This window comes from Amblyomma maculatum, chromosome 2 (genome assembly GCF_055883805.1).
Source record: "Amblyomma maculatum isolate TAMU_Amacu chromosome 2, ASM5588380v1, whole genome shotgun sequence".
Lineage (NCBI taxonomy): Eukaryota > Metazoa > Arthropoda > Arachnida > Ixodida > Ixodidae > Amblyomma > Amblyomma maculatum.
The window spans coordinates 119,158,039-119,186,030 of record NC_139345.1 but is presented as its reverse complement, the minus strand read 5'-3'; the positions used below and the strand labels follow the sequence as shown (position 1 = coordinate 119,186,030).

Genomic DNA, 27,992 nt, shown 5'->3' with positions numbered 1-27,992 from the left:
TTCACGACAGAAATGGGATAGCTAATGGCAACCTTGTGTTTGTTTATGTCGGCGTTGAAGCGTCCTACTAGCGCACGTGAAACTTTGTTCTAGTTGTGCTGTGCTTTGGTTTACTTCATAGTTAAGACGCTCCTAATTGTATCTTAAAAGGCCATACGTGATCCGCTGCTAGGAAGCACAGCTGTTGACTGATCGTGATGACAACGACGTCGAAACGTATGGTGTACGTAGGCGGGCTTGCCGAGGAGGTCGACGAAAAGGTGCTGCACGCTGCATTTATTCCTTTCGGTGACTTGGTTGACGTGCAGATTCCTCTTGACTATGAAACACAAAAGCACCGCGGATTCGCGTTTGTGGAGTTCGAGCAAGCGGAAGACGCCGCGGCAGCAATTGACAACATGAATGACTCGGAGCTGTTCGGCAGAACCATTCGTGTGAACATTGCAAAACCGATGAAAATCAAAGAGGGCTCGACAAGAGCTGTGTGGTCCGAGGACAGCTGGTTGCGGCAACACGCCGGCGAGACTCTCAACACAAAAGAAGACGACGAAGACTCGAAGGAAGGCGGCGAAGCCGACGCGGAGAACGACGACGCAAATGAGTCCGAGAAAGCGAAGAAGGCAGCCAACCCTCAAGTCTATCTCGACATCAGCGTGGACGGCCAAGAGATCGGAAGGATCCGCATCATATTGTACAAAGATGTCGTGCCCCTGACGGCAGAGAATTTCCGCTGTCTGTGTACGCACGAGAAAGGCTTCGGGTTCATCAAGAGCACGTTCCACCGAATAATTCCCGGCTTCATGTGCCAGGGAGGAGACATCACCAACCACAACGGAACCGGGGGAAGGTCGATTTATGGACGAAAGTTTGCAGATGAGAACTTTGAGCTGAAACACACAGGACCAGGAATGCTCTCCATGGCCAACTCAGGACCGAACACCAACAATTCCCAGTTTTTTCTCACTACAGGCAAGACTGAGTGGCTTGATGGAAAGCACGTTGTGTTCGGGCAAGTCATCAGCGGTATGGAAGTCGTCAAGAAGATGGAAACGTATGGGTCACCGTCTGGCAAAGTGTCAAAAAAAGTTGAAATCTCCAACAGCGGCGAGTACACGTAGTGTCCTCTTGATAAAGGCTTTTTTGCATCATACCTGAACTCAATGTCCAGTGTTTGTACACATCTGTTTAGGTGGTGATAAAGGTGATGCAATTCATGTAGAAGATTATTGACAAGCATCAAAGTGGCAACAGTGTCTGAATGAAGCTAAGTTCACGGCCTTTCTGATTTTTCCGATTTCCGATTTTTATTCTTGGCTATAGAAGAGGCATGGTGTAGACTTAAATTTAACTGCAGAATAAATATTTCTTGGTCATTAATACTTTTCTTATTTTCCCGCCCAAGCTGTACGGATATATGGATATGAATGGGATATTACATCCAATGTATAACTTGTATCAATTTAGAATTGTCAAGCATTTCATTTTGAATGTTATTATTGAAAGTAGAAATTATTTGTCGGTGGCTCACGCCTCTTACATGAGATAGTACAGTAGTAGTAAGGTTCACTGGTCGCTGTAGTGTTGGCAGGCCAGGGGAGTATTGATGTTGATACCACAGAACTTAATAATGTATGTTCACGTCGAAAATTTCTTTGACAAATTTATGTTTGCATGGTTCTCACTTTGTTGTTGACAATACAGAACTGCACCTAGCTGCATTACACCTTTTGCTAACAAAAACCATGAAGGCCCCCATATGATTAGCAAGGCTACGACTGCAGCTAGCGAGTTGTGCATTACTGCATGCTAAAAAATTTGACACAAACGAAGCAAGCAGAAGGCAGCTGTGCAGTTTCTAAACTGCAGTTGTAGTTAATGACCATGAGCACAATGTGGCTGTATGCACAAATAGTTTAATGAGTCTACATTAAAGCCTTGCAGAACACATAAATGTAAAAGAGAACTGTGAGTCCAATGGCATATTTGACAGGATCCGGCAGCCACATGTTGAACAGCGTCAGCAATGAGTGGCGTTTTGACGGGTGACTGGATTCGTCTAGGCCAGCAGCGTACCTGCAGAGTGTGAAAAATCACAGGTTCGTTGGCGCATTTGTTGTGGTGCAGAACAACTGAACATTTGTAAAGAACTTGCAAGAACAGAAGCTCCTTTCAGCTACAGTGTTAGTGTTTGTTTTTCTTTGCAGGAATACCTTTAGAGAAAGGGGGGGGGGGGGGGGGGGTCGAGCCTGAAGGGTATAGCGAACACCTGCGCTGGCTTCGCACTCAATCACTCGCTCGTCGCGACGTGGCATCATTAGGCGACTGCCGCGCAAGAAAATTAAATACAAAAAATTGTTTTGTTTCATTTGTGGGGTTTAACGTCCCAAAGCGACTAAGGCTATGAGAGACGCCGTAGTGGAGGACTCCGGAAATTTCAACCACCTGAGGTTCTTCAGTCTTTGGTGTAACCGAATGGTCGAGTTCTGCTGCTCAAGTGGGCCTGATCGGTTGGATAAATGTGAGCTGGACACTTACAAGATGTGTCGTCTGTGATGTCATGTAGTCCAGGTACAGTGTGCTAGAGTAGTTTAATCTTCTAGTACAATGTAGCTCAGTGAGCTGGCAGCGGATGGTGGGATGTGTTCCAGCTAACGCGGTAAGAAGCGAGAGTTTTCTGCGGTGTTTTTTTTTTTTTTTCTGTAATTCGTCGTCATTTCCGAATTGCAGCCAGCGCAAAACACACCTGATGACCTCGTATATGTACGACTGCTCATGCACCCCGCTGAAGAGGTGCGCGTAGGGCCCGTAGGCGAACACGGCCACGTCTTCCCCGCTGTGGGTGCCCGCCTTTTCTGCGTACACGGACGGGTAGGCGAAGTCCGCGTTCGCTGCACACATACAAAGACACATATAGTAGGCGGCTACAATGAGTTTTGGGCCAACGACTTTCTGCGACTTTGAAGTGGATATCTGAGGTGTTTCAGTTTTTTGCGTAAAGTACATCAGGTGCTAGTGGGTCCTTAACGTGCACTGACTATCGCACAGTACACAGGCGCCTTGCTTTCCGCCTCTGTAGAAGAGCTGTCGCCGCGGCCGGGATTCGATCCCGCAGTCCCAGTTTCAGCAGTTGTGCGCCCTAACCATTGAGCCACCGGGGTGGTTGACTCGTATACGCAATTGGAAGAGTCTTTACAGTAAATGACGTCCGCCGCGAATAATAGGTCACTCCTAAAAATATATTTATTTCGATCTCTCTGTGTTTGAGGATGTTTTTTTTTTTTTTAATTGTTCGCTAGGACACCCGGTGTGTGCTGTCATGTTATCGCAAGTCGAGGAGTCAGGTGCATGTTTAATTTTTTTTTTTTAAACACCTACGTCGTGTGTTTTCTATGTCGTCATCCATGGCGCTACGAAAAACGCCGCTAACTTTAGCCGAGGATTAAAAATAAAACATTCGAGGTACGCCAATGAAACCGACTGCATAAAGCTGCCGTCTTCCGCACCACAGACGATTTTTTTTTTGTTTTGCTATTAAAATGCTTGTTGAGATAATTTTTCTAAATTGAGTATTGATTTCAGACAGTAAAGTTCAGTTCAGTTCAGTTCAGGCGTTCAGTCGTGTCCGACTCTTCGTGACCCTATGGACCATGTCACGCCACGCTTTCCGGTCTCTCACTATCTTCTTAACATCACATAGCTTCATCTGCAATGCCTCGAGAATGCCATCTAACCATCGCGTTCGCTGCCTACCCCTTCTCCGGCGACCCTCAACCTTTCCCAACATCAAATCTTTCTCCAGCGACTCCTCTCTTCTCATCAGATGACCAAAGTAGCTGAGCTTTAACTTTAAAATTTGACCCTCCAATGAGCAGTCAGGGTTTATGGTCGACAATATCGACTGATTTGATCTTCTGGCAGTCCAAGGAACTCTTAAGAGTCTTCGCCAGCACCACAATTCAAACGCGTCAATTCTTCGGCGGTCAGCCTTTTTCACAGTCCAACTCTCGCATCCATACATCACAACTGGAAAGACCATAGCACGGGTTATACGGATCTTGGTTGGCAGACTAATGTCTCTGCTCTTTACTAGGCGGTCAAGGCTAACCATTGCTCTCTTTCCCAGAAGCAGGCGTCTCCTAATTTCATGGCTGCAGTCTCCTTCCGAGGTAATCTTGGCGCCCAAGAACAGAAAATCTGTCACAGCTTCCACTTCTTGTCCATTGATGCTCCAGGACTTGATAGGGCAAGACGCCATGATCTTCGTCTTTTTAATGTTCAGTTTAAGCCCAAACTTCTCACTCTCTTTTTGTACGCGCATCAGAAGTCTCTTGAGTTCCACTTCACTTTCTGCCATTAAAGTGGTATCATCCGCATATCTAAGGTTGTTGATACGTTTTCCAGCAATCTTCACTCCAGCTGAAGACTCGTCCAGACCGGCCTTCCTCATGATGCACTCTGCATATAGGTTAAATAGGCAGGGCGACAGTATGCAGCCTTGCCTCACCCCTTTCTCAATCGGAAACCAATCAGTAAGACCATGCCCAGTTCTGACTGTGGCCTCTTGCCCTTCATAAAGGTTCCTGAGGAGACAGATGAGGTGAATTGGAACTCCCATCTCTCGGAGAGCTTGCCACAATCTGCTGTGATCTACGCAGTCAAACGCTTTCGCATAATCAATAAAGCAGAAGTAAATGGGTTTCTGGAACTCTCTTGCTTTTTCCATGATCCAGCGAAGGTTGGCAATTTGGTCTCTAGTTCCTCTGCCCTTGCGAAACCCAGCTTGCACGTCCGGAAGCTCCCGATCCACATACTGCTGCAGCCTACCTTGCAGGATTTTTAACATCACCTTGCTAGCATGCGAAATAAGCGCGATAGTGCGGTAGTTGGAACAATCTTTGGCACTGCCTTTCTTTGGAATGGGGATGTAAACTGACCTCCTCCAATCCTGTGGCCACTGCAGGGTTGTCCAAATCTTTTGACATAATGTATGCAGTGTGTTAACAGCGTCGTGGTTGAGGTTTTGAAGCAACTCAGCTGGAATACCATCAATTCCGCTTGCTTTGTTCTTAGCAAGGCTGGCTAAGGCCCATTCAACTTCACTCTTCAGGATGCCCGGCTCGAGATCAGTAATCACAACCGTCCTATGTTGGGATTGCACATCCGGGTCCTTCTTGTACAGTTCTTCTGTGTATTCCTGCCACCTCTTCTTTATCTCTGAGGCTTCAGTGAGGTCCTTGCCTCGTTTGTCCTTTATCACGCCCAGCTTAGCACAGAAGCTTCCTTTGATATCTTTGATTGTCTTATACAGAGCTCTTGTGTTTCTTAATTGGCTGTTGTCCTCAACTGCTTGACACTGTATGTTCAGGAAGGCATTCTTATCTCTCCTTGCTATTTTCTGAAAATCCGCATTGAGAACCTTGTATCTTTCTCTTTCCCCCATACCTTTTGCCATCCTCCTTTCCTCAGCTATTTGCAAAGCCTCTTCAGATAACCAATTTGCTTTTTTGCATTTCTTTTGCTTTGGAACTACCTTAGTAGCAACTTCTTGTATTATATCACGAACATCAGTCCACATCTCTTCGGGCTCTTTGTCTTCTAGATCTAATTCTTGAAATCGATTCCTCACTTCCACAGCATATTCTAATGGAATCTGATCCAGATCATACCTGAAAGGCCTTCTAGTTTTCTGCGTTTTCCTCAATCGAAGCTTAATTTTGGCAACAAGAAGCTGATGATCGGTGCCACAATCGGCCCCAGGCCTTGTTTTTACTGCTTGTATAGCGCTTCTCCATCTCTGCCGGCAAATAATATAATCGATCTGATTCCTGTACAGACCGTCCGGTGAAATCCATGTGTACAGGCGCCTCTTGTGCTGTTGAAAATGAGTATTCGCTATGGTCAGGTTGTTTTGTTGACAGAACTCTACTAGCCTCTGCCCAGCTTCATTTGGCTCACCAAGACCGAACTTGCCTGTAATTCCGGATATTTCTTCACTCCCGACCTTAGCATTCCAGTCTCCTATGAGAAAAACGACGTCTGATGATGGGGTGCGGTCTAAAAGGCATTGTAGGTCCGCATAAAATCTCTCAACGTCAGCTTCTTCAGCAGCAGTGGTCGGTGCATAGACTTGGATAACTGTTATGTTGAAAGGGTGACCTTGGATCCGAAGGGAAATCATTCGGTCGTTTTTGGGGTTGTACCCTAGCACTGCTTTGCCCATTCTTCTGTTTACTATGAGAGCGACCCCATTCCTTCTCTTGGATTCGTGCCCACAATAAAAGACATAATGGTCGCCGGAGTTAAATTCTCCCATTCCGGTCCACTTGAGCTCGCTGATACCCAAGATATCAATGTTCAATCTGTCCATTTCTCGCTTGACGATATCCAGTTTACCTTGCGTCATAGATCTTACATTCCATGTTGCTATGTGATATATCTTCTTGCAACATCGGACTTTCCGGTCGCTTCCCGACACATCCACAACTGAGCGTCCTTTTGGCTTTAGCCCAGCCGCTTCATTCGTCCTGGAGCTACTAGGAATCGCCCTTTGTTCATCCCCAGTAACATGTGGGACGCCTTCCAACCTGGGGGGCTCATCTTCCGGCGCCATATCGATAATGGTATTGTGAGTGGCCATAGGGTTTTCTTGGCAGGAAATACTGGAGTGGGTTGCCATTACCTTCTCCAGTGAATCACATTTTGTCAGAACTCTCTGCCGTGACCTGTCTATCTTGGGTGGCCCTACACAGCAGAGCTCACGACTTCATCGAGTTTCGCAAGCCCCTCCGCCACGACAAGGCAGTGATCCATGAAGGGGTATGCAAATGTGGTGTGCAAATTTGGAGAGCGCTTTTAGTCCAAAGAAAGCCTGCAACGTACAAAACGTGTCACGTGACTGGCGCATTCGCGCACCACGATTGTGCTGTTCTCAACGCGGTTGTTTGGGGCATAGAGTTAATACAAAGTTGTATTAACTCTATGGTTTGGGGTGAACCAAATCAGCTGAGGCCGTGACGGACCGGTTCCAGCGATAGGCTATGTTGGAGATGGTTGCAGGTACCGTTACATGCAACAACTGGCTCACGCGGGCGAAGAAACCGTCAAAGACATATCGACATGCCGCACTAACGAGGCCGTGCAGCCACCGCTGCTGCTGATTTCGTTCACTCAAGTCACGGTTGAGAGCAGCGCAATCGTGACGCGCGAATGCGCTGGTCGCATCATCACTCGCCAGCGTGTCCTTTCGTGCGTGCGTCCGCGAGAAGTGCCCCACTTCGCGAGACGGCGAGACTGTGACTCCATGACGTTACATCCGGTCACGTATAATAACCGGAATTGACGTCACGCCTGGCCATGACCGATGACATCATCGGACGATTCACACGTAGGTAGGATGCAAAGGCATCGAAGCACCCAATACACATACGAAGCTGACCCCGCCCGCCAGTCGTCCGATCCAGGCCTCCGTGCTGCGCCTTTCATTTGGCGCTTCCTTGAACGCCGCACCACACAGACGCAGTACAGCAGACATCAGCGGCGTTTCAAATTGGCTTACAGGAAGGAAAAGGCGCTGTATCTATCACAAATCTCCGCTGATTTATTTATAGGAAGGAGAAGGCGTGGTATGCCTCACTTGTTTTCTGTGGACACCTCAACCGCGCCGTAAGGGAAGAGAGGAAGATGGGAGTGAAAGTGGAAAGAGAGAAACAGGAGCCGTAGTGAAGGGCTACGGAGTAATTTCGACCACCTGGGGATCTTTAACGTGCGCTGACATCGCACAGCATGCTAGCACACGGACGCTTCTTCGTTTCGCCTCCATCGAAACGCACAAATATCCGCAGACACCTGAACCGAGCCGTAGAGAAAGGGAGGAAGGCAGGAGTGAAATAAGAAAGGGAGAAAGGGGTGCTGTAGTGGAGGGTTGCTGGCGACCGCGATAAAACCTTTCGCTTCATCGTACTTTAGTGGTGAGGCTAGGGTGGCTGTTCCTGACCCTACGAGGCTGGGACGGTAGGTCAACGCCGCTTGCGGCGGTGGTGGTGGTACAAACTTTATTCATTGAAGGCCAAAAAATTAAAAAAAAAGTAAAATTATGTTGCCGCCGTTCCGTGGGTGGCCTTCCGGCTGCTGGTCGTGGCCTCCAGGTCACGCCTGGCGGCGACTTCCGCTGCCCAGGTCTACTCCAACCTCATCTCCTTGCGGCGGAGGCTAGCCAGCCACCGAATTTTTACCTGTTGTAGGCCGTCATTGCACCCGCCACCGCTTAGGTGGTGGAAAACGGCTGTTGTTGCGGCGCGCGTCTTTTTTTTTCCCTCTTCTTTTTCTTCTCTATTTTCTCTTCTGTCCGCACGAGGCAGCGGAGGGAAACGAAGAAGCGTCCGTGTGCTGTGCGATGTCAGCGCACGTTAAAAATCCCCAGGTGGTCGAAATTACTCCGTAGCCCTCCACTACGGCTCCTCTTTCTCTCTTTCCACTTTCACTCCCACCTTCCTTCCTTCCCTTACGGCGCGGTTGAGGTGTCCACAAAAAACAAGTGAGACAGTTACCGCGCCTTTCCCTTCCTATAAATCAATCAATCAAATCAATCAATCAGGCAGCGGAAGTGGCTCAGCTACAGAGCCAGTAGCAGGCCCGTGCATTTTCTTTTCCTTCTTCGTACAGCCTTGACCGCCTAGTAAAGAGCAGAGACATTAGTCTGCCAACCAAGATCCGTATAACTCGTGCTATGATGGTCTTTCCAGTTGTGATGTATGGATGCGATAGTTGGACTGTGAAAAAGGCTGACCGCCGAAGAATCGACGCGTTTGAATTGTGGTGCTGGCGAAGACTCTTGAGAGTTCCTTGGACTGCCAGAAGATCAAATCAGTCGATATTGTCGACCATAAACCTTGACTGCTCATTGGAGGGTCAAATTCTAAAGTTAAAGCTCAGCTACTTTGGTCATCTGATGAGAAGAGAGGAATCGCTGGAGAAAGATTTGATGGTGGGAAAGGTTGAGGGTCGCCGGAGAAGGGGTAGGCAGCGAACGCGATGGTTAGATGGCATCCACGAGGCGCTGCAGATGAAGTTATGTGATGTTAGGAAGATAGTGAGAGACCGGAAAGCGTGGCGTGACATGGTCCATAGGGTCACGAAGAGTCGGACACGACTGAACGACTGAACTGAACTGACAGCCACAACAGCAACACTTTAGTAGTCCAAAGTGCCCCTAGATTTTTTTTCTGTTTCGCGGGCTTTCTTGGAGTCCGGCAAAAAGATGCGCGTGAGGCTTCCCTTACCGCAAATAAATGGAATTGGGGTTTCCGAATGGGCTCTCTAATTTTGCAAATACATTTATTGACTGGGGTCAGTATATAAAGTAATTTAGGAAAGTTATCTTAACTATTTCAAAAAAAAATGCACGTGGTGTAAGAAGGCTGGCATCTCTATGCAACTGGTTTCCCTCGACTATCCTGAAATGGTTAATTTTTTAACCCTCGGATAAAGTTAGCTGGGACACCTGTAGTATACGGGCGCGTTAGTGCAGAAACGCAGCGCTTCATAACAGTGTTGTGTACGAACATGTCACGTCGAGAGTCAGATTGGAGTAGTCCTGCCGGTGGCCCGGGCCGACAGCATAGTTGAGCACGGTCCTCGGACTCTGCTTGTCATCCAGGCCTGCGCAAATTCAAACGGCATACGCCGTACCCGAGGGAATCAAATGAAAGGAAAGACTGAGCGCACATGTTCGGCAACAAAGTCGCTGCTCAGTAAAAATAAAGCATCTAAAAATCCATTTTTATGCTGGCTATCTTTTCAGTTTCAGTTATAGATGCATTCAGAATGTCCTCAGATGGTAGTGACAGTTTTTATCGACGTTCACATGACAAAACTACTATTAATCTGCTGAACGTTTTGCTTTGGGCGGACGACGACAAACTGCAGTTTTCATTTATACTATTTTAAAGCTTCGGCACCTAGAGCAGTTGTCTCCAAATGTTCAGTTTTCACTCGACGTAAACGTACGCGCATGCATACGTGTTATGTTTCTATACTTTGATGACTTACAGCATGCGGTGACATGGTTCAAATTGTTGCGCGTAAGGACGACAGGAGTGCTTGACCGATGAACAATGCCAGTGACAACCCCCGCTGTGCTCTCATAGCAGTTACAATACGAATAATTTCTCCCTAGTCAATAGTTTCACAAAAGTCGGTACAAATGTATGCGTGCTTTTGTTTCCAGATTTTCTCGCTCGGTTCCGGGCCGAGAAAATTTTGAGAGCCACTACATTGCCCGATGATACTCGGAGTATACCACTCCTCCCTCCATGCAGTTTTATGGCCATATGAGTACAAAAGGGATGGAAGGGGGGGGGGGGGGGTAGTGCCTTTAATGGTAATGGGAGGGTAAGAGATCATTCCTGTTATCACAAAACACATGAAGAGGCACTACGTCACCTCCCCCCCCCCCCCCCCCCGTCCACGTTTTCGTGGACCTTGCACGCTTGTTGCATGCCATATACCGAAAATGTTGGCTCCTCGGGGGGGCTTTCCGCCCATGACAAACGTGTGTCCATGGTCGGCAGTGACGACGATGAGCGTCTCGTCTGGTCGCGTCATCTGAACCGCCTTGGCGACGGCCAGGTCAAGCGAAAGCACCTCGGCTAGCGACCGCTGGGCCAACGTCTCATGATGGCCCTTGTCGATCTGTCCGGCTGCACAGAAGCCATGTTCCACTGAAGACTACTTCAATCCATGCACGAGTACCCACACATGACATGTCTTGTAATTGCGCGGCTCATAGGACGGCAGCTTTTATAGATGGTAGTTCAGTGTGTCCACAGAGCCTCCCCCTCGCCCCCGAAACGGCCACGAAGTGCGACCATCACGTAAGGTCTCGCAACCGCAGGCAAGTTGGGGAAGCAAGTAGGACGCCATTATTGTTTTCGCTGTTTCCTTTCTCGATAAAAACTTGCTTAGCAACAGCGGGCGGCTCTGTCATCGGTTAGCTGTTCTGCGCTGAAAACGTTACTAATGGTGCCAAACTATGCTACCTGTGCCAGAAGCTTTGTCCTCAACCATGGCCATAGGGCAAGAAACCTTTTCGCATTATACACGCGTAACGAGCGACATTTGATATTTAAAATATGTTTCGTGCTACCTAGCTTCCACTGTGGCACTACCTTTGGATTTCTGCGATAAATTCACACAGTGCATGTCAGGCAGCTTCTGACCTCTGGTCGTGCCTGCCCTGTACCTGATATCCGTGTTGATTTTACAACCCACACAACGCTCATTCCTACAAGTACAAGTCCGCTGCAGCTTTACACATTCATCCTGGGACCCTGCGTGCCATTTTTCACATACCATAGCTCCCATCATGTACCACCTCCTGCTCGCTCTCAGTGGTACACACATACAAGAAGACAACCTTTGAGACGCCATTTGCCTCTTCGTACGTGTGTACCACCGAGAGCAAGCAGGAGGTGGTACATGGTGGGAGCTATGGTATGTGAAAAATGGCACGCAGGGTCCTAGGATGAATGTGTAAAGCTGCAGTGGACTTGTGTGAATGAGCGGTATACAATACAAGCTAATAGAAGGTGCCCCGGTTGTCTCCTGCAAAATTTATCGCATCTTCCGATGCGATCTTGATTAGCTTCTTTCAGACAACTGCGCCTAGAATTCATACTATCTTGCCGCCGAGCCAGATAAACATAAAAATGCGAAGGACGGCCCTGTGTACCTTCGACGACGAGCAGAAAGCCGTCAGGGTTCTTGCTCAAGATCCGGATAGCTTTCTCGGTAAGTTTGGTCAAGCGACTGCTGCCCTTTCGGATTTCATCCATATCTTCATACGGCAGATCCCCACTGGCGAGCAGCGCTGCAAATAAAGCACAGATTACTGCGTGGTCGAGCGGTAAGCGCCATTTGTCATGACAGGCAAAACACTGCGGCCGGTCTGATCAGGACACCATTCGTGACTGTTGGCAAAGTCTGGTGCGCACCAAGCACTGTCTCTGCCGTCGCAGGGTCCACATCATCAAATTGTTTCCATGTCGTGCAGACGTGAGCGTTCATTCTGTCTGCCTGCTTGAGGTGGGACCACTCCTCGATCAGGTTCCGGCTGTCCGGCCGTTTTCCCGGCTGGCCAGACTGTGCAGCCTCCTCGGGAACCAAGAAGTGCTCGCGGCCGCCACCGGCGATGAACTGCGTGCCAGCGGACGCATACTGTGAAATTGGGCTTCGAGATCGAGCAGAGTCGCCACCTTGCGGTGCAGCGGTGAACCCTACTCAGTGTGGATGCGCGTCCGCGTCGTGTGTCAGCCAGCAGTGATTCACGTGCGCGCGCGCGCCGTGTACACGCGTTTTTTTATTTTTATTTTTTTTTTGTCGGTGCGCTTTGCTTACCTATCTGCCTCTTGCAAAAGTGTCAACAGGTTGCCCCATCTCACGCTAAAAAAAAAATACTTGTTCATATTGAGTATGTCATGCTGGATATAGGAAATCATCAATCAGTCGGTCTTCGGCATTTCAGATTCTATGACACGCAGAGTCTCAAACGAAGCGATGCTATAGTTAAGTGCCGTGTCAAAGCAAAACAGGACACCGCCGTCAATACAACATAATTCAAACGCTCAGAAATCGTACATTCCCGTTTCCGTTTGGGATATACCACAGCTACTGAAACACGCGACCGCCGATTGCTGCATAGCAGAATACAGTTTGAACAGGCCACCCACTCTGTATCTTCTGTATACGTGATCGAGTTGAGTATCTTCCTTCTTTTTTTTTTTTTTTTTTTTTGCTGTTAAACCTCCGTCGCTGTGTCTCAGTGGTAGGGCGCTCGACAGCTGAGTGCGAGAACGGAGGGTTCAATCACGGCCGTTTCGCAAGGTGCGCGCCTCTACTGTGGAATTTGATTTCACGTTAAACAATCCCAGGTGGCCAACGACACCGAAGCCCCTCATGCTCATCATCCGTCATAGCCGCTGTCGCTTTTGGAGCGTTAAACCTGATATGCTTTTTTTTCTTTGCTATTGAAAGCTCCTGCGCATGTGCAGTCAGTCTACGGTAACCCGCCGGCCAGTATTCTGTCAGTGCTACATTTAACATGCTTAATCCTCGAGCCAAGCACGATATAATGAACCAGGGTGTGTCTCGATTAAAGTATACTGCAGGTCACAGCAAGAACCTTACATCTGTGTGGGCTTAACTCTAAATTTGCCTTTCTGGCACTCGTATAAGACACGCGCACACTGTTGAAAAAGCGGTAAAAAAAAAAAAAAACAAAGCTGTCATTACGCAAGTGGTACACAACAAAATAGCAGGCCCATGAGCGCGGGAAAACGCAAGAAGCGTGCAAAACGACGCCAGTAAATCTAGAGGACAGGTGGTAGCGGGACTGTTTTTCCTGAAATCCGCGCTTCTTTCTCGCATTGTTGGCCAAATTCATGTTTTTCGGCAATATTGGAACACTCTAAACAGTAAATCGCTAATGCATTGCAGAATGCATGTTTTCTTTGCCGACAAATCCGCCGTAAACTTGAAAGCAGACCAACGCCGCGTGCATTTCTGCGAGCGCCGCCGGCTGCCTATCCACACTATTGGAGCGACGGTGGCGCCAACTCTAGGTCGATCTCGTGGCCTTATTATCTCCTACCACCGTGACATTGCTGACCACTGACACATGCAGGTGTCTGGGAGCTTCATCGTGAACGTCATTTCCAAATCCACCTACTTTGTACAATGCCAGGCAACATCGGGTCAAGACCCCTGAAAAAAGCAAAAATCGCAAAGTTCTTGAGGCACTTAAGCGATAAGATGAAAGCCTTTGGGGCTGGGCCTACAACAACACTTATTTGACAGAACCCCGCCGATCATGCAGTGCAGGGCAGCGGCTTCTTCCGTGCCGGATTCGAGGTGAGTAGCTCCCCTCGGCGGCGAAGGCGAGCTCTAGTTGCGGTGCCTACGAAAGGCAGGGGTGGCCTGACTCATCGAGACTCATTGGCAATAGGTAATTATGCTCCAAGATCCCCTTGCCCCTGCGCTCTATAATGGATAATTGTGCTCTTACTGTCGCCCCACTAATATACACGTTGCATCGCGGTGCAACATGTATATTTCGGTATAAGGTAGACTCCGACATGAATATGGAGCCTACATGTTAACCCTCGTGGAGTCTGGGTGGAGGCGTCGTCGTCGCGCCCCTACGTTGCCATGGAGACACAAGAAACGCTAGACAAGGAGAACTAAGATATGTTTCTCGCGTTATTCAACACATTTACTCATCTTGAGAGGCTTTCGCCTTAAAAGAGCGGTCGCATCAAAGCTTACAAGCGCTGTGCTTGCGCATATATTGCAAATTGGCGCCACTGTAGACGTTACGTGCAAACTATAGCGCCTGAATAAGGAGCAGTGTCAGTTTAGAGGTGTACATGGGTACTTACGCTAATAATTCGAGTAGAATACCATGAGTTGTGGCGTCACTCTCATGACCACTATCGATTCATAACTGGATGCATAGCATTCACACTAGGGAGCAGCCATCTCAATAACGCTAGCGTAAGCAACTGCGAGCGGTGGGGGAAAGATTCAGCGACGCGGCCACATTAGTGATTCGTGCTCAATGTACACACTATATACATTCTTTCAGAGCATCATGACCATCATCATAATATATGGTTTGTGCGAATGGCCGATGTAGCGTCTAGAAAGTAAGATGAAAAATTAAAGTAGGCTTAACTATATCTTAACCTAGATACAGAGCGAGAGCTCTGTTTGGATTGGTTACGCTCGTTAAGCATTCAACTCAAAGGTCAGTTAAGACCGTGGGAATAGCTGGACAACCCAGTGTTGAGCGGCCTACTTAACTTTAAACCAAAGTGAAGGTTCCTGGCTTCGAGGTCAAATTGTCCCATCCAATGAACTTGGAGAAACCTGGCTAAAAGACATGAGATAGACCGCCTCTGCTGAGGGCGTGTATACAGATTATAGGTGGCTCACACGCAGGTGCAGCCCGGGCTTGCGGTGCACCAGCTGGTGCGCGATGTCCAGGCAGTTCTCCCTGCTCTTGACGCCCACGCTGCTTTCCCACTCGCGGTGCGCCGAGTGCGCGTAGCCCGCGGCCACCGTCGCATCCGTCACGCTGGCCGTGGTCACGAAGCCCGTACTCTTGTCTGCATGCGTACGGTATAACATGCGACAAGGGAAGCGTCGACCGTCAGTATAACGGCCCGCTTCCGCAAGAGGCGCCGTCAATAAATTAATCCACCCGGCTTATATGCGTCACCTGAACCAGTAAGGCCCTGAAGGCCGTGTTAGCCGAGCGTGACCATAACAATACGGAGCATGCAACGGCGATAAAAACTTTTGTCACACGTAACATAGAGAATACTAGAAAGCACATATATTTTGCATATGTTAGTCTATGCCGCTGATGCGCTTGCGTATGAACCAGATTTTTGAACACCAGAAGCGTGCTCTGTATTATTTTAGACCTGTACCGTTCACGAAAATCAGCACGTCAATGGGAATAAAAAAAAAATGAAAGGCGCAGTAACTGTCATGCTCTCGGCGCATATGCAAATCAGGCCATTTGGAGAAGGGTAGAAGCAGGGCAGAGTAGAAGGCGTATTAATTTCGACCACCTGGGGAGAAAGAAGGCGGCAATCAAACGTGCACTAGCTCTCACAGTGTTTGTTGAGGCGCCCACGGAGAATCGAGAACGTCGCATGCCCTTTCATTTTTCCAAGCCATATTTTTTTCGTGTTTTTTTTTTTACGAATTCGGTTGTTAAAAACCAGGCGATATTTGTTTCAGTTCGAATTAGGATGCATATGACGTAATTCAGCAGGAAGTTTCCTTCTATGCAGCAATATTTTAGAACGTCAAAATGGCGGGCGAAATCAAATTTTTTTAGTATCTCCTATTGCAATTATTTCGACGTTTCTCAAGTTAAACGAAGTGAATACCAAATATTAAAAGAAGCTTCAGGACAGAAAGTGAACGAAAACGCTCATTTCGAATAGCCACTGGCATCGCAGAGCACACAGGCACCTTTGCGTTTCTCCTCTATCGATATAACGCGGAAGAGTTCTCCTTCTCTCTAGGCAATCGCGGAACACCTCAGGGATCAGTCCTCTCCCCCTACTATTTAACATCACCCTTATCCTGATGGCCCACAAACACAAATCCCAAACCTCTCCCCCCCCTCTATGCGGATGACATTACCCTGTGGACAACCACGGGAAATGCAAGAAACAAATAGAGGGCACTCTTCAAGCAGGAGCGGACGTAGTGGCAACGCACGAAGCATCCATCGACCTAGCGTGCTCCCCCACTAAATCCGAACTCCTGTTGCTCCGCCCAAACCGCCGCCTTACCAAGCAAAAATGTCCCTCCATACACATCACCATAGATGGGCTCCAAGTACCCGAGGTCAGCAAACATCGAGTTCTGGGAATGTTCCTGCAAAACAATAAACTCAACACATAAACTATCCTGAAACTGACTATCACCACCCATCAAACTATCAGATTCATCAAACGAATAGCGAACAGGCACAGAGGCATGCGAGAGCACGATCTCCGGCGCCTTGTACAGGCATTTGTCACCAGCCGAATTGTCTATTCACTCCCCTATCTCTATCTTACAAAGGCAGAAACGGAGAAAGTGGACGCACTCATTCGTCAGGCATACAAAACAGCACTTCACCTCCCGAAACATACCCCTACCACACGCCTCCTAAACATGGGAGTGCACAACCCAATCTAAGAACTAGTGGATGCTCATCGTACTGCCCAGATCAACAGACTTTCCTCCACAGAGACGGGCAGGTTCATTCTCGCAGCGCTAAAACTCCAACAAATTGGTCCACCCATTGAAAACAGCCATCTGGTCCCCCAACACCTCCGGGACAACTTTACCGTACAACCCTATTCCTAAAAATATGCACCCTGCTCACCACAAGGCACGACGAGAAGCTCGAGCCAAGGCGTTACACAAAACACACGCGACTGACACCGAAGCGGCCTACGCAGACCCGGCAGAATACAGTCACCCCACGGCACATGTCATCAGTGTGATTTCTTGTAACTTCAATCACATAGTTTCTGCCTCTGTCAAAGCAAAAACGTCGGCAGAAGCCGAAGAGGCAGCCATAGCACTAGCCATCTCTTCCACTGCCGCACTCATTTTCAGAGATTCTAAAACGGCAATTCAAAATTTCGCAAGAGGAAAAATACACCCAGTCGCCCATCAAATCTTAACCTCTGGTTCCACAGCTCCCCGACCCATTCACATCGTCTGGGTACAAGGCCGTGCAGGCAACCCCGGTAACGAGGCAGCTCACTCAACTGCTCGAGCGCACGTCAATCGAGAGGGGCATACCGAAGACTGGGGAAGCACGCGGGACAGACTTCTCACCTATCATGACATACTTCACTACCGAGAACAACGACTCTTATATCCCTCACCTCACACCTCTATCTCAAAACCCCAACAAATAATCTGGCGACAGCTACAAGCCAAAAGCTTTCCCTCCCCAGCTTGGTTGGCCTTGGCACACCCGGGCCGGTACGACCCCACATGTTCTCTACGTGGCGCACCCAGAGCCACCTTCGATCACATAATGTTTCTATGCGAAGATTTGAAGCCACTGCCCCAATGGGGCCTCACGGACCAAGAGGGTTGGGAGATCGCGGTCTCCAGCTCGGACCCAGCTGAGCAAAAGATGCTGGTTGACTGGGCTGAAGCGGTCGCTGCCAGGCACGGCCTGACAGACACCAGCCGGGATCAGGAACCACCTCAACCTTTGTAATGCACCCTGGTTCCCACAATAAATGTTTTATCATCACCACTAGTTCTCCTAAGTTGTATGAAAGAATCGCCACGGAATGAGCGCCCAGAACTAAACAACAAAGAAACCCAGGCGGTCGAAATTCTGGAGTCCTCCACTACTGCCTCTCTCATAGCCCGAGTCGCTTTGGGACGTTAAACCCTACGAACCAAAAATTAAACCTAAACAACAAAGAACAACGATGGCCACAGGTATTTTTCTGGTGGGCCATATGAGGAGTTCTCTAATTTTTATATACATTAGAAGCTGGAACGAGTTACGACCGTCGCCTAAGCATTTCCAGAGGAAGCCGATGCTCTAGGCATTTTTAGCGTGAGCTCTACTCCGGACATTCTGCGAGTTTGAACTAATGCTGTCATTCGGAGCCCTCTATTATGGCAGCTCTTCCTTTCTTTTTTCACTCTCTCCTTCCTTATTTTTCTTATGGGGCGGTCAAGGTGCACCCCAAACAGAAGTGTGACAGATACAGCGCCTTTCTTTTGCACCACCTTAAAAACGGAGTTCGTATGGAGGCTCCCTATAGACCAAAGCCACCTATTAATGGCGTTGCCTATTTGCATGCCCTCCTCTCCACGGCAGCTGGCGCGTGGCGCGGCGTACTTGCAGATAAGTTGAAATCCCGACAACGCAACCTTGACGAATGTGAAAAGTAGAGCTTACGCATAAAAGGTTGGTTTAATAAGAAGTTTCTACACAGTTGGGTTCAACCATCAATATGGTGTTTACCAAGTTTCTAGCACGATGTGACGGCAAGGTAACTGCCATAGAAGCCATAGCCAACCACCTCACCGATCATCACAATGACTTCAAACGTTGATAGAGGAAAATAAATAACAGTTACGTAAACGCATTACCAACGTGTTATGTATTCATTTCTGAAACATGTAAAGCACCAATTTATGAGTCAATATACCAAGGCGTGCTCTTGACGGTGATGTTTCATGAAATAACGCTCGATATCCATGTTGGGCAGCTTTCGAAAGGCTTGAATTTTTTTAAGGGGAAAGGGACCGGTTGCATACTTTCGAGTTCCATGCGCCTGCCACCCACCGGCTTCCTGGGCAAGTTCATAGAGACACTTGAGGTGGTTGCGGGGGTTCGAAGCCTGGCTGCAGTTGCCCATCTGGACGTGAGCCGACACGCCCAGCGTGTAGTAGTTGGACTTGACGCCGCACTGGATGGCCGTGCCCGAGCACGCTGAGTCCGGCACCAGGCGGTCGACGCAGTAGACCTGCGCTAATGCCGCGTACACCGCGTTTGAATTCATGCGGACCGTCGAACCCAAACCCGCGTGTGAAGGATTTAAGGTAAAAATTGTACATTATAAGCTGGTTTATAAATTACAAGAAAGGGCATGCGCAGTATATTTCATGCTTCTGGATGGACACCTAAAACGCGCTGTAATGGTGGAAAGTGGGAGTAGAAGAAGAAAGAAAGATGTGCCACAGTGGATGGGTGCGGAATTAATTTCGTGAACTTGGGGATATGTATACGTATAATGACATCGAGCCCGACCGCGGCGGCCGCGTTTCGATGGAGGCGAAACGTAAAGGCATTTAATGGCTGCTCATCGAGATTTCTTGTCAGCACTTCAATAGAAACAATACTCAAATCATAAATGGTTTTTAAATTTTCGATGCGATATTACGCTTGGGTTGCCTTGAAGAACTCATTAAGATGGCGCGGAAAACCAATATGGCGCACTTCTATTTTCTGTCGTCGTCTTCTCTATAGTTCTCCTTTTCATTTCCCACACACGGTGGTTCATGAAGCAACAGCGTACAAGGCGCTGTCCTAAAAGTGGATACTTCTGCTAATTCGTTGGTAGCGTACAGGACGTGAATTGTAAACTGCAAATTCTTCAATATTTTCGGCCTCCGCCATTGCTTATTGCAGTTTTGCGCCCTCCTTCAGCTCCTGCTTTGGACTATTGCTCTGAAAGGACTATATTGTGCTTCGAAATACCAGAATTTGAGTAGCTAAAGAGCCAGGCCGGGGTGGTGCAGTGGTAAGACGCCCGACCACTGTGCCGGAGTTCCCGGGTTCGAACCCGACCGCGGCGGCTCGCGGCATCCGTGTGCTGTGCGATGTCAGTGCACGCTAAAGATCCCCAGGTGGTCGAAATTACTCCGTAGCCCTCCACTACGGCTCCTCCCTATCTCTTTCCACTTTCATTCCCACCTTCCTCCCTTTCCTTAAGGCGCGGTTCGGGTGTCCACAGAGCAAGTGTGACAGTTACTGCGCCTTTCCCTTCCTGTGAACCAATTATGAGTAGCTAAAGATGGCGTGCCAGGCTGTGATTTTAAGAATGTGTACTGCTATAGCAACAATTTCTCACGTTTCCACACGTTTCCTTCAGTGTTTCGGGCACATATTTAAGACGTGTATATCGAATGCAACCAAGCCTAACCTTAAAGGCAGTAAAAAGTGACAAAATTAAGAGGAGGATGATCAGAGGAAAAACACTGCTGGTTCACACAGTAACAAAAAAAAAAAAGAATGAAAGGTTACTCAAGAATGGAAAAACGCGGTAGTGTCTTGAGGTATGTCGAAAGGCCGCATTACTCTTGCATTTTGTTTCAAACACTGCAGTTTTAGCTAAAGTTTTTTTTTCTTCTTTTTTTTTCAATTCATGTTTGTTGCGTCGGTGAGATGGATAGCGCCGACGTTGCAGAGGCCGCTCTGATAGAGAGCCAGAGGCCCAGAATTACTGTGAAGGTCTGCGCACCTAGGCGCCTGTGGCGATACAGGTACGCTTATTGCCATCTGTGCATGTCAACTTATTTTCTGTACCATCACTTTGAGAGCTGTCATGTTATGTATAGATGAGTAGAATTTTCATTTTTTTTTTTTTAATTTCCTCTGTGCCTGTGCATCGTACTTCCTGCGTTATTTTTGGCATCATTAGAAAGTGTCTTTGATACGTTGTGCCCACACACTTTCGGGCTGTATATTAGGTTGTGGCTGTGTATTGTGGCTGGGTATGCACCATACTTCTTGCGTTATTTTTGACATCATTAGAAAGTGTCTTTGATACGTTATGCCCACACATTTTTGTGCTGTTTATTAGGTTGGGCCTGGGTATTTTGTACAGCGTGACACGCTGCTGTTTGTAGGGGACGAGGTCCAGTCAAGCTGCGAAAAGCGGCTATTTACCTCGTCTCCACCATGTTCAATGGAAATAAATAAATAAATGTCTAAAGCTAGGAGCAACGTGCCGTACGTGTTCCATCATAGCACTCGTAAAGTCACTTGCAATATTCTAGGCACGACAAAACGCGGTACATCATAGAATGGTGCAGTACCATGGGGTGCGGTGTGGTTAATGCTTTGGGATTGGTATATGGTATGGTATTGTATGATATGGTACGGTATGGTATGGTACGGTGTTGTATGGTATGGTATGGCATGGTATTGTATGGTATGGTATGGCATGGTGTGGTATGGTACGGTGTGATATGGTATGGTATGGTATGGTATGGTATGGTATGGTGTGGTATGGTATGGTATGGTATGGTATGGTGTGGTGTGGTATGGTATGGTATGGTATGGTATGGTATGGTATGGTATGGTATGGTGTGGTGTGGTGTGGTGTGGTATGGTATGGTATGGTATGGTGTGGTATGGTATGGTATGGTGTGGTATGGTATGGTATGAAGTGGTATGATATGGTATGGTATGGCATGGCATGGTATGGTATTGTATGGTATTGTATGGTATTGTATGGTATGGCATGGCATGGTATGGTATGGTATGGTATGGTATGGTATGGTATGGTATGGTATGGTATGGTATGGTATTGTATGGTATGGTATGGCACGGTGTGGCATGGTATGCTATGGTATGGTATGGTATGGTATGGCATGTTATGGTATGGCATGGTATTGTATGGTATGGTACGGTGTGGTATGGTATGGTATGGTGCAGTACGGTACGGTAGGGGATGGGATGGCATGGTATGGTACGCTACACCACGCAGGGCTCCTGCAAGTGCACTGATGATATCCCACAGCACATGGCATTGTTTTTGCAGACTACAAGCTGACATATTTCTTCTGTTGAATTCAAATTACGCGCGCTGCGCGGACAAGTTTACGCTTCGCCTGCTGGCTTGCCACCGCGAACGACTTGGATCCTCCTCCCCCCCCCCCCCCCCCCCACTCCCTCGCGTTCCCGGCACGCTAGATGCAAAATCGAAGTAACCTCCTTTGAACGCGGAGGTCCACTCTCGTCCAAGCGGCTGGCTTGCGTATACGCGTTGACAACCTGGCTCGTTGGTCTAGGGGTATGATTCTCGCTTAGGGTGCGAGAGGTCCCGGGTTCAAATCCCGGACGAGCCCTGCTCTTTTTTAGTCTCAGCTGACAAATTTTTTAACGGATTAGTAGATATCTGCACTGGGCAAGTTAAGCTGTCCATGTTACTGATGCTGCAGTACATAATTAAGCGGACTGAATTAGCAACACCAGTCAATACGCTGTGTACGCACACATTGCATTTATCGCGGGTGCGTTTCGGCTAGTATTATATTCCTAGATTTCTATTGATCACTTGACAGCTTTGTTGGCTTGCGGGACCGGCTTTAGTCAAGATAAAAGCTATGGTTATTATTTTTGTAATATAATGATAATAATGTTTATCATTACGTGCATTTGAGTGTAAGTGCACATGTGAGAGCCATTACGAGGATGAGCAACACAAAATGGCCTTCGGCGTTTTCTCGACGCAGACCTTTTTTCGCGCTACACATATTTTTAGCACATGTGCACTGTGCGAGGAAATATTACAGTCGGAGCGAAATTTTTCCAGGGCAAAAATCTCTTAGCCTGCAAAGGTACCATATACCTTCTTTCAATATCCACAGCATGTCCTTATCGATCTCCTCTTATCTTGGCGCATTCTCTTATAAAAACCACCGGTACATATTGCAGTGTTGTTGACGTCTTTTTTTTTTTTTTTTCTTTCGTATTATCCCTTTAAGAGGGTCCAATACTTCAGCAGATATCTGTCTTGTGGATATCTCAGGGAACTAGCGTGCACAATTTAACGTCCGAAACGCAGCTAGCTATGCTAGAGGTCGTCAGCAGAAAAAAAAAAAAAACACACAATGAATATGGGGGAGTATTCGAGTTTTCAGCTGCATTTTCTTTATGCTTTTGTATTGTGGCTGCATGCGCTAGCGCAACACTCGACACCCATGGGTGGGATGGTCAAGGTTGGACCCCAGATTTTTCATTTTGCCAATGCCCAAGAGGCTATTTTTTTTATTGATTTGACTCCCACCAGTGGTGACCTGTGTTTAGTCTCATGGTTACATGACATCTACGACGTCACCACTGTTTCGACCAGTCAGGAAGTGGCAAGGAGACTGTGATGGGAAGGTGTACGCTGCCACATTTTTTGAGTGGCATTTGAGTTTGACTCGAATTTTGAATTTGACACCTGTAAATGGTGTTCTGTGATCGGGCCTTCCGAATAATGGAACCTCGGTAACGCCATTACTGTCTCGACAAATTCCTGATGGCTGAGCCGTTTCGGTCTCACAGAAACCTTTGAATGCTGTCGCGGAATCTCGCGCTTGGCACTTTAATTCGTTACACTCTTAATCTTGTTCCACGTAGGTTCCAGTTATAAAGGGAACATTTAAAAAAGTTCCGCTTATAAGTGGAACGTATGTAGAGCCAGGTTAAGAATGTAGCCGGCCAAATCTAGCTTGGTTATTCTGCAGCTGCCAACCTAGCTGCACGTTAATATTTTTCTACATTTGCGACCACATGCCTCCTAGCCATCGCTCAAGTCGCCATTTAGTTGACATTTTAATTTGCCGTCCACAAAATTGACGGACGCCTCAAAAGAATTTTTTTCTTTTGCAGCAGAAAACTTCAGCGGCAGTTGTTACGTGCATACATTCAATTTTGAAAAAAAGTGTCCCATCGGCTTGAAACCGCTACATCAGAACTCCAGATGATAATGCTAGGTTGAATACCATGTCTCAAAAAAAAAAAAAAAAAGAAAAAAAAAGCGTCGGCGTCGGCGTTGGACGTGAAAGAAAACTCCTAATTGGTCGACAGTGTCACAATGCCAGACGCGTGACTGCGGGCGGGAATTTCAAACAGTGATTAAATCAAGACACGTAAGGCGAATTAAAGGTCGCTGCATGCTTCAAATTATTTAACTTTATAAAGAAATTGATTTCGCTGAATAAAATTTCCATTGCGACGCACACTACCACTAGGCAGCGGGCATGCAGGCATGTTTGTTCAAGCGGGGAACAACCGAGGTGCGTGTGTGTGTGTGTGTGTGTGTGTGTGTGTGTGTGTGTGTGTGTGTGTGTGTGTGTGTGTGTGTGTGTGTGTGTGTGTGTGTGTGTGTGTGTGTGTGTGTGTGTGTGTGTGTGTGTGTGTGTGTGTGTGTGTGTGTGTGTGTGTGTGTGTGTGTGTGTGTGTGTGTGTGCGTGCGTGCGTGCGTGCGTGCGTGCGTGCGTGCGTGCGTGCGTGTGTGTGTGTGTGTGTGTGTGTGTGTGTGTGTGTGTGTGTGTGTGTGTGTGTGTGTGTGTGTGTGTGTGTGTGTGTGTGTGTGTGTGTGTGTGTGTGTGTGTGTGTGTGTGTGTGTGTGTGTGTGTGTGTGTGTGTGTGTGTGTGTGTGTGTGTGTGTGTGTGTGTGTGTGTGTGTGTGTGTGTGTGTGTGTGTGTGTGTGTGTGTGTGTGTGTGTGTGTGTTTCCCATAAGTGGCATCTGATACGATCAGGCTAACGAGTAAGTGTGTGTGTCCGTGTCACTATTGCATTACGCGTTTCAAGCATGGGTGAGATGTCCCCATTTTATTACGGTTCTCAAAGCCCTTATGCAAGCAAATGGCGAAGTGCTTCTAGCGCTATCATTCCGGGAAAAAAAAATGACTGCGTTGGTATTTCACATAAAAAACAAAACAATGGCTCTCAGATTCGTCTAAAAGCAACGAAATCATGGGTGCTTTCTTAACGCGCTGTGTCCAGCACACGAGTAACAGCCCAGCCTCCGTTCGATCGCCGACATTGCAAAATGGAGTTCGCCGCAAGGTAGCGAGAAATGCAGACCAGCGAAGTACACATGGGCGATCTGAACAGGACGACCATTGGGTACTGAGCCTTTAAAACAAAGTGTAGTGCGGTTCTATACAAAGAAAAAAACAAAACAAAACATGAGGGCTCGTCCGGGATTTGAACCCGGGACCTCTCGCACCCTAAGCGAGAATCATACCCCTAGACCAACGAGCCACGACACGTTTGGGTTGTTATGAAAACTCAGGTGCCAGTAGGGCTGAGTGGAGAATGTGACCAATAGGTTTTGCGAGGAGAACGAGTAGACGCAGCGGGAGCTTGCCCGCCGCCGCGCTCCCCGATCTAGGCGACGAAAGCGTTATTTCGCTATGTTCACAGATTTCTTTCCGCAGACCCTGCCGGCAGACCGTGTCCGCAGCAGTTGCGAGTAATTGAGAAGTGGTAGAGGTTATTAAATGGTGTCAATCGATATAGGCTGACGTAATGTTGCTGCTGAAAAAATAATTAGACCTATAACGTAATTAGGTAATTAATTACAGGCAAAAAATGTAAATGTTGTCCGCAGCAGTTGTGGGTAATTGAGAAGTGGTAGAGGTTAATAAGTGGTGTTAATCGATAGAGGGTGACGTAATGTTGTGTCCGAAATAATAATTAGGCCAATAAGGTGATTAGGTAAATAATTAGAGGCAAAGCACGCAAAATCGGGTCCACAGCAGCTGTGATTAATTGAGAAGACGCAGAGGTTAATGAGGGGTGTCAATCAATCGAGGGTGACGTAATGTGCGAAAAAATTATTAGGCCGATAAGTTAATTATGTAAATAATTAGAGCATAAATGAAATATTAAAGGAGAAAATGGTCTCATTAGTGAATGACTTGGCGCCACATTTGAATGTATCAAATAGGTACTAAAATAGTTATTTAAATCAGTCAATTAGGGTTACGTCAAATATGTGACGTCACGCAACCTCAAGTCGAGCTAGAAAATCACATAGGAAGGGATTGGCGCGCAATTTGAATGTACCAGAGACAAAAGTAGTTAATTAAAGCAGTGAGTTAGGGTGACGTCAAGGGTGTGACGTCACGAAACCGGAAGTAGAGCCGAAAAAGGGCATAGAAATGGACTGGCGCGCAATCTGAAATTACCAAAGAGGTGGTTTGTGGGGTTTAATGTCCCAAAGCAACTGAGGCTATGAGAGACGCCGTAGTGGAGGACTCCGGAAATTTCGACCACCTGGGGTTCTTAAATGTGCACTGACATCGCACAACACACGGGCGCCTTGCTTTTCGCCTCCATCGAAAAACGGCCGCCGAGGCCGGGATGCGATCCCGCGTCCTTGGGAACAGTAGTCGAGAGCCGTAACCACTGCGCCACCCCGGCAGGGCAAATTACCATAGACTAAAATGGGTAAACAAGGAGTGAATTAAGCAACTACAAGCAACTAGAAGCAACCAGAAGCAACCAACAGCAGCATCCGTGCTTTCGCATTACTTCAATGCAGATTCTGCAGTGCTCTTTAATTTTTGAGTGCATGCCCGGGTAAAACAAAGTTGTTGAGTGTAAGGCGGAAAGCATGATGTCGGCAAGAAAATGGCGTGAAGAATAGGAGGCAAATGTGGGGGCGAGTGTCACTGCATTGTAAAATATAGTTTTTTGGCGTGAGTTGCGCTCGCGTTCTTGAAAACAGTGCTGAAAAATGCGCACTGATATGGAGGACACATGCACACACACGGCGCTGGGCGTTTCGCATTCCTACCTGCCCCACCTTTCAACGCTATTTTAAAATAATTGTGAAGCTATAGTTTCGCAAAACAGACGGCAAGTTTTTTTTTTTTTTTTTTTTTTTTTTTTTTCTTTTCTCGTTTCCGAATATAGTGATGCTGAAGGCAGTCTTTCAAAATGCTGTTCTGTTAGCAGTTGGGTGCGTGCAGCTTCTGCAAGGTGACGTGCGAATGAGGAGATGCACGACATTAATGTCGTGATTGATTGATTGATTGCATGATGGCTCGGTTCATTTGTTGATTGATTGATTGAACCAGCATAATTCAACCTCACCTTGGCAAAAGAGGCGTACGGGAATTTCTCGAATATCAAGGAGGAGCTCTCGCCGGTCTTGCCGGCCAGCTGTCCCTTGAATACGCGCGCGGAGGTGATGGTAGAGATTCCCATTCCGTCGCCGATGAAGAGGATTACGTTATTCGCGCGGCCCTCGCGCCTCTCGGCGGTCAACCGCCGCTCGAGAGCCTTGCGGTTGTACTGGTACCAGAACTCGGGCTCCTCTGCGAACACGCGTTGGCCGCACTGTGATTTCGCGCTGTGCATGGTCGCTCTCAGTAATGCCCAATGAATTGACCGCATAAACCCCTGGACAGCTGCATTGAGCTTATTACTTAAAGTGGCAAGGAAATGAGATAGTCGCAGTTCACGTGAGATTACCTTGACTCATTTTGCCCGCGCGAACTCGTGCACGTGATATAGAACACTCAATACGCATTAGGTTTGGTGGTTTGGTTATAGGGTTTAACGTCCCAAAGCAACTCAGGCTACGAGAGACGCCGTACTGAAGGGCTTCGGATATTTCCACCACCTCTTTAACGTGCACTGACATCGCACAGCACACGGGCACAGCACTACACATTAATTTTCACTTTTTTTCTCTCTCTCGTTGTTTCACATCGTTGAAAACGACATCGCACATAACGTACATTATAATGGCCATGACGGTGCTCTATCCATAGCTTCCGCCGACTGACAACAGCCTTTCGCCGCCATTCTCCTGGTCCACCATCATGACGCAATGGGTCGTCAGTGCGCGCCATCTGTACTTTCTGTGCAAGGGTATTATATGTTCACGCCCACTGCCTGCCGGAACAAAGCGCCTGTCCCCAGACCCCCAGACTACTCGGACTACGTTGAATGACGTCGCACGGATGCAATGATAAACCTGAAGCGTGTCCCCGGTATCGGGCGGTGGGGTTCACTCACTCTCTTGCTGCGCCGTTGGGTTGGGGAAGCGTTGCGTGGCGGCTGCAGCCCAAGCCGCGGTGATGACGGCGGCGGCAAGTAGCGTGACGGCGACCGCCCAGTGGGCGGGGGCGTCGACCATGGCCCCA

At 47.9% G+C, this 27,992-nt stretch overlaps 2 protein-coding genes and 2 non-coding genes across 4 annotated transcripts; 2 read left to right on the top strand and 2 right to left on the bottom strand.

Annotated features, from left to right (window-relative positions):
• Positions 1–26: 26 nt before the first annotated feature.
• Positions 27–2,156, top strand: cyp33 (peptidylprolyl isomerase cyclophilin-33). Its single transcript, XM_084595192.1, has one exon. The coding sequence runs from the start codon at positions 198–200 to the stop codon at positions 1,116–1,118; it is 921 nt and encodes a 306-aa protein (XP_084451318.1). The 5' UTR covers positions 27–197; the 3' UTR covers positions 1,119–2,156.
• On the bottom strand, positions 1,901–27,985 carry LOC146199691 (alkaline phosphatase-like). Its single transcript, XM_084592179.1, has 10 exons — positions 27,865–27,985; positions 26,935–27,158; positions 18,893–19,073; positions 14,989–15,161; positions 11,991–12,192; positions 11,729–11,866; positions 10,506–10,697; positions 9,562–9,657; positions 2,744–2,888; positions 1,901–2,073 (listed from the first exon to the last, which is right to left on the bottom strand). Exons 1-10 carry the CDS (start codon positions 27,983–27,985, stop codon positions 1,923–1,925), a joined length of 1,623 nt encoding a protein of 540 aa, XP_084448305.1. The 3' UTR covers positions 1,901–1,922.
• TRNAP-AGG (transfer RNA proline (anticodon AGG)) lies at positions 22,111–22,182 on the top strand. The gene has a single exon. It is a non-coding gene; the product is annotated as a tRNA-Pro (tRNA).
• TRNAP-AGG (transfer RNA proline (anticodon AGG)) lies at positions 25,024–25,095 on the bottom strand. The gene has a single exon. It is a non-coding gene; the product is annotated as a tRNA-Pro (tRNA).
• Positions 27,986–27,992: the final 7 nt, after the last annotated feature.